A 16,051-nucleotide genomic window follows, 5' to 3' on the forward strand; every position below is an offset into this window, starting at 1 on the left:
AAAGTTCATGTCCGCCTAAACTTGCTATCTGGACCATTGTGCAGTGCTTCCAACTCACGAAGAACGAGGCAGACGATTTTCTAACGTACGCTGAGACAGTCAACCGATGCTGTGAAGACTTCGAGCTCAGCATGATCACCGTGGATCCATTCAAAATTCTGATTTTCACCTATGGGCTCCGATCGTCGAAGAACGCAGACGCGGACGCGGAAGAATGCACGCTGGAATCACTCATCACGGAGTGCCAACGTTTGCAAAACTCAAGCACGACACAGCCATGGTGCAACAAAGGAAATCGGTGAGTACAATCTGTGCAGTCAAGCAGTCCCGCATAAACATAAACCATTTCTTCACTGTTTCCGAAACTATCCTCAACTATTTGCAACAATATCTGAACAACTTCGTATAACACCCAAAATAACAATAAGTCTACCGTACCATGAACGGTTTTAACAATCTGGCAAATTGTAATTGGCAAAAGTACAATGTGGGAAATAGGCGGTTAAGTTATGTAACCATAAAAAAATGGCAATTTTCGCGAACATTTTTTTTCATTGACAACTTGCCAAACAGTAGATAAACTATCCATTTTTGCCCAGTTTTTGTCCAATCCACTATTAAGCAAACTGTTCAAGAATAGTTGAACTATAAAATTTAAATAAAACGAAAACATTATCTGTAATTGTTGGTTTACGATGCGTTATGGTATTTTAACTAAAAACTGTATTATTGTGATATGTTTATACAATAAATGAAAAATATATGAATAAATTGAGAACTTCATTTTTATTTGAATTAAACTAACGATAAATAAGCATACACTTAATTTGCATTGTGGGTCTTTTTACTCAATATACACTGAATTTTTGATATGGGTTGAGCTTCGGCCTAGATTTGTGTCTGCTTTACGTTGCCAAGCGGAATGCAGGACCTGTCGTATAGGAGAAAACAAAATAGTTTAGACAATTTACAGTTTAATAAGAATTTTCTGCACTTACATATCTCAACATCATCCAGATTGAAATTTTGATTCGCTCTAATCTTAGTCCTGGCAATCGGACATGATCGGATTGCATTCAGCTACGAACAGGATGAGTGCTACATTATCAGCGGCTTTCCGGGAATCTCCTGCCTGGATGTTGAAGTTGAACCTATGTTTGACACCGCATGCGGAGACAGATCCAACGGGAAGCTTGCGCAATCTATTGGCGGGCAACAGGATATGTTAATATTTACACATTTTTTTAATTGAAAACATATTTATCTCGGAACATACAACTCCAAATCGCCAGTGCAGGTCACCATTTAGCTGCAACGGAATGTTTTCTTCGGTGCGGGATGACTTTTTTCGCAACAAAATTTTCATCTTTTTGTCTCGCTGGATGACCAAAATAAACATGACACGTTTAAAGAAACCCACACAATGAAGCAGCAATGTAACTTTCAAATATCTCATTATGTTTTCTATTCACAAACATTTTAACTAAAAGAGTGTTCTAACATCATAAAACTAACGCAAAAAATACTTTTATTTAAATTCCTTTGCTTGGAGTGTTTAGAAAAATGTACTGCGAGATGAAAAAAAAATGTGAATGCCCTCTGAAACAAAGTCATGCTCTCGATCATACCAAAGTTTTTTTTTAGCGTGTGCGGAGAAACGTTGGGAAGTTGATAACTCGGAAAATGTGCCCAGTAAAGTTTGCTCACAAATACCAATGCGCTTGACTGTTCGGTAAACTGTTACAAATTAGTAATATATGGTAAAATGAGTATGTGTAAGTATTATTGTACAAATATGAAACAAAACTATTTGCAAGAAGGTAATGTTACGTTCTCACCATTTCCCACGAATTGGCACCTTCGTATTGTTCAACAATATGTGAACACCACGAGACAATGTTACATTTCAGGGTGGATTACTCAAACCGTTTTTTACTCTCCAAAGTTTTAGTTTTTAAATTGTTCAACATAGAAGCAACTGTTCGTGATACATTTACCTTTATGGTAAAAGTATATTTACTGTACGGAACAAATGACGAATTGTATTTATCTATAGCCTTTACCAATGTCACCCGATTTCAAAGAAAAGAAGAAGACGAAGTCAGATGGTCCAAGTGGCAGTGCATTACGACACGAAGTACGTTTGTCGGGACTGCAAGCAAACCGGCCACAAAGAGGGGTATTGCGGCAGCTACACTTCGAAGGCGGCACTCAAGAAGAAGAAGAATGTGAATGGCATTTATTCCATCAACCAGGTCAGCTGCACTTCAAGAAGGAAGTTACTAACGGTGGATAACAACGGGTCTCGAGTCACTCTGCAGTTGGACACCGCGTCCGACATCACCATAGTTTTAAGAAGCAGTGGAAGAACCTGGGCTCGTCAACGTTGACTCCCAAGGACACGGACTGCGTCGGGTGACGCTGGTCAAGTCATTCTAATCCAACGATACAAAGTTGCGTATCCCAAAGTGTTCTAGCAATGCATCGGAAACAGCAAGAAGATGAAGGTCCCACTTTATCTCAAGACCGATGCTAATCCCGTTTTCAAAGCGAAGCGCCCAGTTCTTTTCACGTCCATGGAGATGATTGATGCGGAGCTGTACTGATTTCAATCGCTGGGAATATCACGTTCCGATCATCGTAGTGAAGAAACCAGGAGGTAAAGCTCGAATCTGTGCTGATTATTCAACCGGACTGAATGCTGCCCTGGAGCTCAACCACCACCCGCTACCGGTTCCTGATGACATCTTCACCAAAGTCAACAAGTGCCGATATTTCAACGTCATCGACCTGAGTGATGTTTATCTGCAGGTGAAATTTGACGATGACTCGAAGCAGCTGCTCACTATCAACACTCATATAGGTCTATTCCGTTCCAACCGACTCGCATCAGGAATAAAACTCGCTTCCGGGGCCTCCCAGCAATTGATTAACAGCATGGTTGCCGAGCTCGAAGGATTGGACACGGTTCTGGACGACATCTTCGTTTACAGCAAAACTGAAGAGGAGCACCACAAGATTCTCAACGCACTATTCCAACGCCTTCAAGCTTACGGATTCGTATTGAGTGAAGCAAAGTGCGACATTCTGCAGTCGGAGATCAAGTTTATTGCGCACATCGTAGATAAAAAAAACGGTCTCCATTCAGATCCATACAAGATGGAAGACATTGTCAAGATGCCACCGCCCAAAGATGTCACAACTCTACGTTCGTTCCTTGGTGCGGTAAATTCCTATGCAGAGATGCACCAGCTGAGGCGGCCACTCGACGCGCTGCTTAATTATTTATTTATTTAGTTGGTGTTACATCAATTAATTTGATAAAACCTCGTTAACGATGTTACGCCAATTTACTCGGTCCATGGCTGTGTCTCTCCAACTTCGATTTTGGCCCACGTTCTCCAGATCTTGTTGCACCTGATCAAGCCACCTCGCTCGCTGTGCTCCTCGCCTTCTTGTGCCAACCGGATTCGACGCGAACACCATCTTTGCAGGATTGTTATCCGGTAGTCTTGCAACATGTCCTGCCCAGCGCACCCTTCCGGCTTTCGCAACCTTCTGGATACTGGGTTCGCCGTAGAGCCTAGCGAGCTCGTGGTTCATTCTCCGCCGCCACACACCGTTTTCCTGTACTCCGCCAAAGATCGTCCTAAGCACCCTTCGTTCGAACACTCCAAGTGCTTGCAGGTCCTCTTCCAGCATGGTCCATGCTTCATGTCCATAGAGGACTACCGGTCTTATGAGCGTTTTGTACATGGTACATTTGGTGCGAGGGTGAATCTTTCTCGACCGCAGCTTCTTCTGGAGCCCATAGTAGGCGCGACTTCCACTGATGATGCGTCTCCGTATTTCACGACTAACGTTGTTATCAGCCGTTAACAAGGATCCGAGATAGACGAACTCATCAACCACCTCAAAAGTATCCCCGTCTATCGTAACACTGCTTCCCAGGCGGGCTCTGTCGCGCTCGGTTCCGCCTATCAGCATGTACTTTGATTTTGACGCATTCACCACCAGGCCGACTTTTGTCGCTTCACGTTTCAGGCGGGTGTACACGTCTGCCACCGTTCCAAATGTTCTGCCGACAATATCCATATCATCCGCGAAGCAAACAAATTGGCTGGATCTTGTGAAAATCGTACCTCGGTTATTGAACCCGGCTCTCCGCATGACACCTTCTAGCGCAATGTTGAACAGCAGGCACGAAAGTCCATCACCCTGTCGAAGTCCCCGGCGGGATTCGGACGAACTGGAATGTTCGCCCGAAATCTTCACGCTATTCTGCACACCGTCCATCGTTGCTCTTATTAGTCTTGTGAGCTTCCCGGGAAAGCTGTACTCGTCCATGATTTTCCATAGCTCTTCGCGGTCGATGCTATCATAAGCCGCTTTGAAATCGATGAACAAGTGATGCGTTGGGACTTGGTATTCACGGCATTTCTGGAGGATTTGCCGTACAGTGAAGATTTGGTCCGTTGTCGAGCGGCCGTTGATGAAACCAGCTTGATAACTTCCCACAAACTCATTTGTTATTGGTGATAGACGACGGAAGATAATCTGGGATAGCACTTTGTAGGCGGCATTCAGGATAGTGATCGCACGATAGTTTTCACATTCCAGTTTGTCGCCCTTCTTGTAGATGGGGCATATGACCCCTTGCTTCCACTCCTCCTGCAGCTGTTCCGTTTCCCAGATTCTGACGATCAGCCGGTGCAGACAGGCTGCCAACCTCTCCGGGCCCATTTTGATGAGTTCAGCTCCAATACCATCCTTACCAGCGGCCTTGTTATTCTTGAGCTGGTTGATGGCATCCTTAACTTCCCTCAATGTGGGGGCAGGTTGGTTTCCTTCATCCGCCGTGCTGACGTAGCCACTTCCTCCGCTGTCGTGACCCTCGGCGCCTGTGTTCTCCGTGCCATTCAGGTGTTCATCGTAGTGCTGCTTCCACCTTTCAATCACCTCACGTCTGTCCGTCAAGATGCTTCCGTCCTTATCCCTACACATTTCGGCTCGCGGCACGAAGCCTTTTCGGGATGCGTTAAGCTTCTCGTAGAACTTTCGCGTTTCTTGTGAACGATGCAGCTGTTCCATTTCTTCACATTCCGCTTCTTCCAGGCGTCGCTTTTTGTCCCGGAATAGGCGGGTTTGCTGCTTTCGTTTTCTTTTATATCGCTCCACGTTTTGTCGCGTTCCTTGCTGCAGCATTGCAGCCCGCGCTGCATCCTTCTCCTCCAAAACCTGCCTGCATTCTTCGTCGAACCAATCGTCACATGTCCTTCTTTCCACGTACCCGACGATGCTCTCGGCTGCGTTGTTGATGGCTGCTTTTATGTTGCTCCAACAGTCCTCAAGAGGGGCTTCGTCAAGCTCGCCCTCTTCCGGCAACGTTACCTCGAGATGCTGCGCGTATGCGGCAGCGACGTTCGGTTGGGCCAGTCGCGCTAGGTTATACCGAGGCGGGCGTCGATACCGTACATTGTTAATGACGGATAGTTTTTGGCGCAGTTTCACCATCACCAGGTAGTCAATGTTAGCGCCACGATAGGTTCTGACGTCGGTTATATCGGAGAAGTGCCGTCCATCGATCAAAACGTGGTCGATTTGTGATTCCGTCTGCAGTGGTGATCTCCAGGTGTATCGATACGGGAGGCTGTGCTGGAAGTAGGTGCTGCGAATGGCCATGTTCTTGGAGGCGGCAAAATCTATGAATCGTAGGCCGTTCTCGTTCGTCAGCCGGTGGGCGCTGAACTTTCCAATCGTCGCACAATGGTCGGGCTCCATATAAAGGAGCGGCCAAAACTACCAAAAACTTTTTTGAGATTTTTATGTTTTTTTTATTTTTTAAATATACCTCATGTGTTATATTATTATGGCCCTTAATTCGTCCCCTTGATGCTACAACTAGATAACTCGAAATTTGAAATTTTTGACTTCAATATGTCAAAACATTTTTCTTAATTAGATCTGCAAAATATCCACAGGTCTTAAGCGTGTGATTCAAAATACACAAGTTAAAGATTATTTTTAAATCATAATCGCTGCGATTAACCATCACCTTGTTAAACGGTCATACTTTCAAAGTTGCACATCTCAAAATTTTGATTTTCGAGTTATCTAGTTGTAGCATTAAGGGGACGAATTGAAATTGAACTAAAATTTCAATTTCTTTGAGTTTTATGACGGCAAATCGGCAGAAGTCAAAAATTTGAAAAATGTAACAATAAAATAAAGCACAAAATTTATAATTTAGGAATGCAATATTTCCCCAAAGTTACCCACTATCTGAAAGCTTATGGTTCAACACTTTTATTGAGCATGAGGATGGAAAAAAATATTTGGTTGAAGTTTTAATACTGTTCAATATTACACTTTAGTAATTTTGATGATTTTCAACATGAAAAACAACTCTTGTCGCGTCATGTCGCCGCCATTTCGAATATTGCACATCAAAAAGCATCCTTAGATCTTACAAAAAAGCTTTAATTTTTTTGCAGAAATTTGCTGATTTGTAAGTTAGGGCTATTTGAATAACACAATATTTTACATATATTTTGACGATATTTTTCATACAAAGTTTATTTAAAATATATTTAACCAGTATTTATACACATTTTGATCAAACTCGATCAAATATAAACAAAATTTGTTCTTTCAGCCCAGTTTGATAACATTTTGAATTTAAAAAAAAAATATTTTTTTTAAGTTACGTAATTTGTGAATAACCCCTTCTGAAACAACAAAAACGCCAAATAACATATTCAGATTACATATTTCATCGATTAAGGCGATAAAAATAGTTTTGGCCAAACTTCACTTTTTTCCGACCATTGTGCGTCGGTCTGAACTCCTCCTCCTGGCCAACCTGAGCGTTTAAGTCTCCTATGATGATCTTGACGTCGTGGCTTGGGCAGCGGTCGTACTCGCGTTCGAGCTGCGCGTAAAATGCGTCCTTGTCATCATCAGTGCTTTCGGAGTGAGGGCTATGCACGTTTATGATGCTGAAGTTGAAGAACCGGCCTTTGAGCCTCAACTTGCACATTCTTTCGTTGATCGGCCACCACCCGATCACGCGCCTCTGCATATCACCCATCACTATAAAAGCTGTTCCCAGCTCACGTGTGTTGCCGCAGCTCTGGTAGATGGTATGATTACCTCTAAACGTTCGCACCATCGAACCTGTCCAGCACACCTCCTGCAGCGCTACGATGTCGAAACCGCGGATCTTCAGTACATCGGAGAGTATGCGTGTGCTTCCGATGAAGTTGAGAGATTTGCAGTTCCACGTACCGAGTTTCCAATCGCTAGTCCATTTTCGTCGCTGTGGTCTTTGCCGATTGTTCCGGTCCGTATTCTCTCGTTGACGTTCCTGTGCTGGTGTATTTTTACGGCTGGCTTGCAGGGCCTGACACCAACCCCCTAGATTTCCGGAGGACGCGCTGCTTAAAAAGGATGCCAATTTCGTTTGGAACAGCGAGTGTCAGCAATAATTCAAGCGTTTCAAAGAGGTATTCCAGTCGGATTTGCTGCTGACGCACTCAATCCTACATTGGACATCATTGTTGCTGCCGATGCCTCGCAGTCCGGAATCGGTGCCTGCCTTCTACACAGGTTTCCTGATGGTTCACTCAAAGCCGTCGCACACTTCCCGCTGACTCACTACCTCGGAGGCAAATTACGGACAGATCGAGAAAGAAAGGTCTTGCGCTGGTGTTTGCCGTAACGAAATCTCATCACATGCTGCTAGGACGCATGTTCACCTTCCAGACGGATCATTAGCCACTCCTGCAGATATTCGGACAGAACAAGGGATTCCGCTTTATATGTCCAACCGACTTCAACATTGGGCCCTGACGCTTCTGTGCTACAACTTCGACGTCGATTACGTGTCTACCACGCAGTTTGGACACGCCGACGTTCGACAGTCACGTTAAACCAGAGGAGGATTTCATCATCGCCTCGATTCAGTTGGAAGATGGCATCGAGATTCCATCCCAGGAAGCCATCAGATCGCAGCCAGTAACATTCAAGTCGGTGCGCGACGCTACCCTCCAGTACAACCAGCGTGGATGGCCCTCCAAACTTGATGACATCGCTAACCCTGAAGTTCGCCCGTTCTCCGTTCATCGAGACGCACTATCGGTAGTGAACGGACAGATTTCGTCGGTGGATTCTCAAGCAACTCCACCGAGGACATCTGGGAATGGAGTGGATGAAAGCTATTGCACTTAGCCACGTGAACTGGTTAGGAATCAATGATAACATTGGTGATTTCGTCAAGAGATGTGAAAGCTGTGTCAGACATTCGAAGACACCATCCAAGGTTCCTCTACAGTCGTGGCCGCTTGATCAATCTCGCTGAGAGCGTATTCATATCGATTTTGCTGGCCCAATCAGCGGTCTGTACTTCCTCATAGTGGTAGACGCCTTTACGAAGTGGCCAGAAATTCGTCGTTGAAATTTGTACGCGACGTCGATGATTGTTGCTAAATCAACTTTCGAATTATTGGAAATCTGTTGGTACTGTACTGACGTAGTTGAAAAATTATCAGCATATCTGCAAAAATTATCTGCATGTAGACGCAAGTAGTAACACTTTTCCGGATCCGGAAATGAACTATGGTGACAGGGTGACGAAGTTTTACTACTTTGAAATTGCGAGCTGCATTGTCAACATGGCTGCAAAAACGAATGACGGGCTACTTAGCCTTGAGCAAGCATGAAAGTTATAATTTTCTAGGGGGGATTGAACTTTTCTAGAAATGGCTTAGACCCAGTTGAGAGTTGTAGAAAAACACGTCTGTATTGGCTGTAGTCTGAAGAGGTAATGAACATTTATTTTCTAATTACATCAACTAAACAATCGTTGCTAGGTCTAACCGTTGCTAGTATTGAAGTGTCGTAGGTTACTACAATTGATCTACTCGCAACACTCCTCCTTAACCTACGATACGATACCAAGCATCTTCTTGAACTGTTCGTGATTCTGCTTAGTTAAAGGTTTTGTTAGTCCATCTGCCGGTTGCTGCTTCGTGGGAACGTAATCCAATGTAACTTCTCCTCGATTGAGCGTGTCTCGGACAAAATGGTAACGAATCGCAATATGTTTCGTCTTCGGGTTGAAGCCTTGGTTTTTCGCTACACAGATCGCCGACTGGTTGTCGCACATGATCGGCACCACCTGTTGATCGTCCAGCTGCTTGAGTAGCTGCTGCCACCAGAGTGCTTCCTGCGCCGTCTTCGATAGCGCAATATATTCGGCCTCGCACGTAGACAAAGCCACAACGTCTTGCCGCTTGGAGTTCCAGGATATGGCTCCTCCCATCTTGGTAAAAACGTAACCAGTAGTTGATTTTCGCTCTTCCGCATCTCCTCCCCAATCCGCATCCGAGTAACCTGTCAAATCCGGATTGCTCTGCTTCGAAAACTGCAAACGATGGTCCATTGTCCCCTTCAGGTACCGTATTATGCGTTTCACCGCCTCCCAGTGTCGACGTCCAGGGTTGTTGCTGAACTTGCTCACCGTATTCACAGCAAACGCTATATCCGGCCTTGTAGCGTACGCCGCGTACATCAGGGAACCTACCGCTTCCTTGTAAGGAACCGTCTGCATCTTTCGTACTTCTTCTGGGTCAGATGGGCACATCGTCTTGTCCAATTTTGCTTGCGCTTCATCTTGAAGCGACTATTCAGAAATGCCTTCAATTTCTTCTTCAAAGCTTGATCATTTGTGAACAGGAGAAAATCGTCCACATATATCGTCACAAACATCATTCGTCCGCCTTCTTTCTTGAAGTACAAACAGGGATCAATTTCCGACCGCTGCAAACCAAATTCTCGCAATGCTCGTCTAGTTGAAGATTCCATATGCGGCTTGATTGCTTCAAACCGTATAGTGCCTTTTTCAACTTGCACACCTTCGATGGATTCTTGATGAAGCCTTCAGGTTGATCCATGTAGATTTCCTCGTCTTTCAACTTCCCTTGAAGGAAAGCGGTTACGGCGTCCATTTGTTCTATCTCCAAATCGTGTTCCACTGCTAGGGCCATGAGGTATCTTATTGTTGAGTAACGAACCACTGGCGCGTACACCTCCTCGTAATCGATACCATAACGTTGGGAACAGCCCTTCACCACCAATCGAGCCTTGAATCGATCCACATTTCCGTCGGACCCGTACTTTGTTTTGAAGATCCACTTGTTTCGTATCGCCTTCTTACCCTTTGGTAATTCTGTCAGCTCCCACGTCTCGTTCTTGTCCAGCGCCTCTAGTTCCTCTCGCATAGCTTCCAGCCATCGATTTCGATCCGACCGTTGTAGAACCTCCGCGTAGCTGATCGGGTCATCAGTTGATCCGGGTTGTGCTTGACCGGGAAACGCCTCAATTGGTTCTGTAAGATCATCGGAACCAGAAGTCGAACTAAGACAAACAAAATCTGTATACTTGCCTGTGGGTTGGCGCTCCCGACCGCTGCGCCTCAATCCTTGCTGCTCTACAGCTGATCTTTCTGATTGCGGTGGGAGCGCGACGGCAGGCACGGGCGATTCTTCGGTGCTGGGACCAGGTAGCACTACATCATCGGATTCACCAGCGTCGTTGAATTCTACCGGTTGGCTCCGGTCCTCAGTTGCTGTCGAGGTTATCGGACGCCCTTCGTTGATGAACACCACGTCACGACTAACGATCACATCATTTCTTGCTGGATTGAATACTCGGAATCCTTTTGAACGTTCACCGTATCCCACAAAGAAACCTTCAACGGATTTCGGGTCAAACTTTTGTCGTTTCTGCTTCGGACAGTGCACCATTACTCGGGAACCAAACACACGTAGATGCTTCAGTTGCCACAGTTCCATATCGGTCATCAAGAACGCTTTCGGGGATTTCTTCGTAATCAGCTTGTACATGCCATCTTCCTGAATTCCGGTTACAACGATGTCGCCGTTCTCGTCGCGTACCTCGCATCCACCGGCCTTGAATAATACCGTCATATCCTTCTCACAGATTTTGCTGATAGACAGAAGATTCGCCGACAACTCCGGAACCATCAAGACTTCTTTAACTTCAATCGGGCCTTCATCCAACTCCAGTTGGACCGTACCTTTTGCAACAGACTTGATGCTATGGCTGCTAGCGGTGTCAATTGGATGTACCCAATCCACTTGCTTCACAAATCCATCTTTTCATCTCGTCATATGTGCCGTCGCTCCAGAGCCAAATACCAGCAGTCTTTGCTACCAGTTCCAACGGCCAATGTTGCACACAACGCCTTACCTTTGGGTTTTGATGACTTCTGAGGGCAATTTGAAGCGAAATGTCCAGGCTTGTTGCAGGTGAAACACAATCCGCTCTTCTTGTCCACCTTTGAATGCTTCGATTTCGGTTTCGTGTACAGAGCGCCACCCACACCGGAACTTTTCAACGGCCACTTCACGTCTTGAATGATCTTCGTCTTGACTACGTCATCTGTGAGGTTGATCCCGGATGCCTGCAGTCCCATGATCATCGGATTATAATACTCAGGAAGTCCTTTGAGCAGCAAGGACGCAAGCCACTGGTCGTTGACTTCAAATCCAATCTCGCTCAAATCGTTCGATGTTGTCACCAGCTGGTCCACGTAATCTTCAACAGTTTCACACTCTTCTAGCTTGACGGATGTTAGCTTGTCGAGAAGTCCAAACCTTCGGATCAGTCCGTTGTCTTGGAAAGCTTGCTGCAGCTTCTCCCAGGCTTCTCGGGCTGTCTTCGCTGTCTTGACCAAACTGTAGTTCTGCTTTTCCAGGGCTAAACATATGGTCGCAAACGCCCGTTCGCACATCTCTGGATCCACGTTCTGGTCTTCAGCAGGCTTCACTGCGCGCCACGTACCTTCACGTATCAGGATCATCTTCATTGCGAAGGACCACGAAGCGTAATTCTGACGTCCTTTTAATTTCTCCATGGCCGGAAGACTTACTGCGTTCCCAAACGATCGAACCGGAGCTGCTGGCCGCACACTGCCTCCACTGGTAGTTGCTCCATCACCTTGACCGGTCCCTGCCGTTCCTCCACCAGTACTTCTACCGCCGCCTTGAAAATTTGGATCATCCCTCGGAAGAACCATTTTCGGACACTTCAGAACTCTTCACGCTTGTTAACTTTTCTTCAGGCTATGGCCAAAATCCTGGGCCCATAACCAGTTGAGAGTTGTAGAAAAACACGTCTGTGTTGGCTGTAGTCTGAAGAGGTAATGAACATTTAGGGGCCTATTTTGTAAATCGAGCAGATTCATGTGACTCGTCTGTATTCATTGTCGATCAAAGCAAGCATGCATATTTCAGATGTCACCCGTCAACTCCCATAGTAATCCAGTCACATAGAGTGATAACTGTCGAAAATCTCGAGTGACAGAGCTGAGTCGAGCGATTTTTTCGGTCGACAGTGACTTTAGTCGAGTCATTTTGATCGACTCGACTTATAAAAAAGACCCCTTTTTTTCTAATTACATCAACTAAACAATCGTTGCTAGTATTGAAGTGTCGTAGGTTACTACAATTGATCTACTCGCAACAGACCCCAGTAGCAACCCCCACCGCCAATGCGGAAATTTTTCTGTTATTGCTGATATTTGTCCAGACAACCTTTCATAGGATCACATCTTCACCACAAAATGTCATAAGAACGCACAAATATCTGTTTTTTCGTCTTCGCTTTCCTTCGTTTTTCAAGACCTACCCCACAAAATGGGGTCATCGAACAGCATCAGTGACGCCATTCGCACCGATTACGCTACACCATCCGGTCATACACGATGGTAGCCTTTCGACTGTTTTTAGAAGATCCAGTCATTTTGCTTGCTTCCACAATAATATTTTGAGATGCTTTAAGAAGGAATTTGATAAACTCGTAAAAATATAGTTATAAAAACCTCTTGAGGGTTATGCAAGATATTTACATTGTATGTTTTCGACTCTTGGAAGATCTTACTATTTTTTATGCTTCAGTGAAAAATTATATACTTTTATGTTCGGCAAGAATTCAGTTCGTTTTCCAAGTATTCAGAAGAATTTAACAAATATCAGATATGTTCGCCTTAATTCGAAATATATTAATTTGTATTCCCTTCTACCCAACAGGCCTTCTGGATCCTTCAGTCCTCATCGAGGGTGTTCTCTTCCGCGCGCGCTACCTCGGTTCCACCCAGCTGGTTTGCGAAGGTCAACCAACCAAATCGACGCGGATGATGCAAGCCGAAGAGGCCGTTTCCCGAATCAAGGTAACACCTCCCGCGCTTGATCTATCTCTCTCACGATCTTTGAGTGTGATCGTTGTTCCCTCAAAACCACCGCTAAAAGAACCAGAACCGCTAACCGATTTGATGATCCTTTGTCGTTTTTTTTTCTTTCTAAATTGCTCGCTTGCTCGATGATCTACTGCTACCTACTACTACCACTACTACCACCACTAACACAATCACACGAAAATTCCGCGTTATTGACTCCCTCCGAAGGCATTGGTAAGACTCTGATCGCTAGATTTGCTAACTGTGTCGTTGATACCATTCAGAATATCACCTTCATGATCGCTTTCCTTTTCCGTTTCAGGCTCCGGAAGGCGAGTCCCAGCCCAGTACCGAGGTCGATCTGTTCATCTCGACGGAGAAGATCATGGTGCTGAACACCGATCTCAAGGAGATCATGATGGATCACGCCCTGCGGACGATCTCCTACATTGCGGACATCGGTGATCTGGTGGTGTTGATGGCCCGAAGGCGATTCGTACCGCAGGACGTGGATCCCGGAGATCCGGCCGCACCGCTTGTAGCGGCCACCACTCAGCAGACCTCCGCCACGAATGCTTCCACCGGCGACAGTGGTAACAACAATAGTCCACCAAAGAAGTCCCTCCCGCGGGGCAACCGGACCCCGAAGATGATCTGCCACGTGTTCGAAAGCGAAGAGGCCCAGTTCATAGCGCAGTCGATTGGGCAAGCCTTCCAGGTGGCCTACATGGAGTTTCTGAAGGCGAACGGAATTGAGGATCACAGCTTTATGAAGGAGATGGACTACCAGGAGGTGCTGAACAGTCAGGAGATCTTCGGCGACGAGTTGGAGGTCTTCGCCAAGAAGGAACTGCAGAAGGAGGTGGTGGTCCCGAAGGCCAAGGGCGAGATCCTCGGAGTGGTGATCGTCGAGTCTGGGTGGGGATCGATGCTACCGACGGTGGTCATTGCGAACTTGGCTTCGTCCGGAGCGGCGGCCCGGTGCGGCCAGTTGAACATCGGTGACCAGATCATAGCGATCAACGGGCTGAGTTTGGTGGGACTGCCGTTGTCCACCTGCCAGGGGTACATCAAGAACACCAAGAACCAGACGGCGGTCAAGTTTACGGTGGTTCCGTGTGCGCCTGTCGTGGAAGTGCGGATAAAGAGGCCGAACACGAAATATCAGCTGGGGTTCAGCGTGCAGAACGGGGTGGTAAGTTTTAATACCATATCCAGATTGAGGAGAACTCTTCAAAATAATCCATCGATAGATAACCTAGAGAGCACTTTCAGGAGAACTCTGCGATTAAATTGTCGAGAAGAATCCTTTGAGATTCTTGAGAAGAATCCTCTGGGATTCTTGTGAAGAATCCTCCGGGATTCTCGAGGAGTATCCTCCGAGATTCTCGTGGAGAATCCTCCGAGATTCTCGAGGAGAATCCTCCGAGATTCTCGAGGAGAGTGCTCCGAGATTCTCGAGGAGAGTGCTCCGAGATTCTCGAGGAGAGTGCTCCGAGATTCTCGAGGAGAGTGCTCCGAGATTCTCGAGGAGAATGCTCCGAGATTCTCGAGGAGAATCCTCCGAGATTCTCCAGGAGAATCCTCTCGAGGAGAATTTTCCGAGAATCTCGAGGAGAATCCTCCGAGATTCTCGAGGAGAATCCTCCGAGATTCTCGAGGAGAATCCTCCGAGATTCTCGAGGAGAATCCTCCAAGGTTCTCGAGGAGAATTCTCCGAAATTCTTGACGAGAATCCTCCGAGATTCTCGAGGAGAATCCTCCGAGATTTTCAGGGAGAATCCTCCGAGATTCTTTTTTTAATAGAAGAATCTCCGGGATTTCTCAAGAGAAAAATGCTCAGAACTTCTCAAGAAAACAATCCTAAAAGCTTTTCGAAAGAAAAATCCTTAGATCCTCTCGGAAGAGAGTTCTTCGAGATTCTCAGAGGGGAAGCTTCCTGAGCATCTTGGAGAAGCAGCTTGAGCTTCTCGAAAAAGCTGTCTGAGCTTCTTGAAAAAGCTGCTTGAGCTTCTAGAAGAAGTTTCCTGAGCTTCTTGAAGAAGCTTCCTGAGCTTCTCGAAGAAGCTTCCTGAGCTTCTCGAAGAAGCTTCCTGAGCTTCTAGAAGAAGCTTCCTGAGCTTCTAGAAGAAGCTTCCTGAGCTTCTAGAAGAAGCTTCCTGAGCTTCTAGAAGAAGCTTCCTGAGCTTCTAGAAAAAGCTTCCTGAGCTTCTAGAAAAAGCTTCCTGAGCTTCTAGAAGAAGCTTCCTGAGCTTCTAGAAGAAGCTTCCTGAGCTTCTAGAAGAAGCTTCCTGAGCTTCTAGAAGAAGCTTCCTGAGCTTCTAGAAGAAGCTTCCTGAGCTTCTAGAAGAAGCTTCCTGAGCTTCTAGAAGAAGCTTCCTGAGCTTCTAGAAGAAGCTTCCCGAGCTTCTAGAAAAATCTTCCCGAGCTTCTAGAAAAAGCTTCCTGAGCTTCTAGGAGAAGCTTCCTGAGCTTCTAGAAGATGCTTCCTGAGCTTCTCCAAGAAGCTTCCTGAGCTACTCCAAGAAGCTTCCTGAGCTTCTCAAGTAGCTTCCTGAGTTTCTCGAAAAAGTTGCCTGAACTTCTCGAAGAAGCTGCCTGAGCTTCTTGAAGAAGCTTCATGAGCTTCTCGAAGAAGCTGCCTGTATTTCTCAAAAAATCTTCCTGAGCCTCTTGAAAAAGCTGCTTGTGCTTCTCGAAGAAGCTTCCTGAGCTCCTCGAAGAAGCTGCCTGAGCTTCTCGAAGAAGCTGCCTGAGCTCCTCGAAGAAGCTGCCTGAGCTCCTCGAAGAAGC

At 46.0% G+C, this 16,051-nt stretch overlaps 1 protein-coding gene and 1 long non-coding RNA gene across 7 annotated transcripts in view; one reads left to right on the plus strand and one right to left on the minus strand.

Annotated features, from left to right (window-relative positions):
* LOC110674772 (amyloid beta A4 precursor protein-binding family A member 2-like) overlaps positions 1-16,051 on the plus strand; it is a 59,875-nt gene that overhangs the window by 39,980 nt on the left and 3,844 nt on the right. For 3 of the 6 annotated variants that reach the window (XM_021839060.1, XM_021839062.1, XM_021839063.1), the window contains 3 exons: positions 13,113-13,252; positions 13,487-13,492; positions 13,581-14,453. In XM_021839060.1, the coding sequence (XP_021694752.1) occupies positions 13,113-13,252; positions 13,487-13,492; positions 13,581-14,453 (1,019 nt within the window). The remainder of the gene's footprint in view (positions 1-13,112; positions 13,253-13,486; positions 13,493-13,580; positions 14,454-16,051) is intronic. The other 3 variants (XR_002499180.1, XM_021839061.1, XR_002499179.1) reach the window with 2 other exon arrangements.
* LOC110674774 lies at positions 768-1,202 on the minus strand. The gene is made up of 2 exons (XR_002499181.1): positions 999-1,202; positions 768-931 (listed from the first exon to the last, which is right to left on the minus strand). It is a non-coding gene; the product is annotated as an uncharacterized LOC110674774 (long non-coding RNA).

The sequence above is a fragment of the Aedes aegypti genome, chromosome 1 (assembly GCF_002204515.2).
Source record: "Aedes aegypti strain LVP_AGWG chromosome 1, AaegL5.0 Primary Assembly, whole genome shotgun sequence".
NCBI classification, from domain to species: domain Eukaryota; kingdom Metazoa; phylum Arthropoda; class Insecta; order Diptera; family Culicidae; genus Aedes; species Aedes aegypti.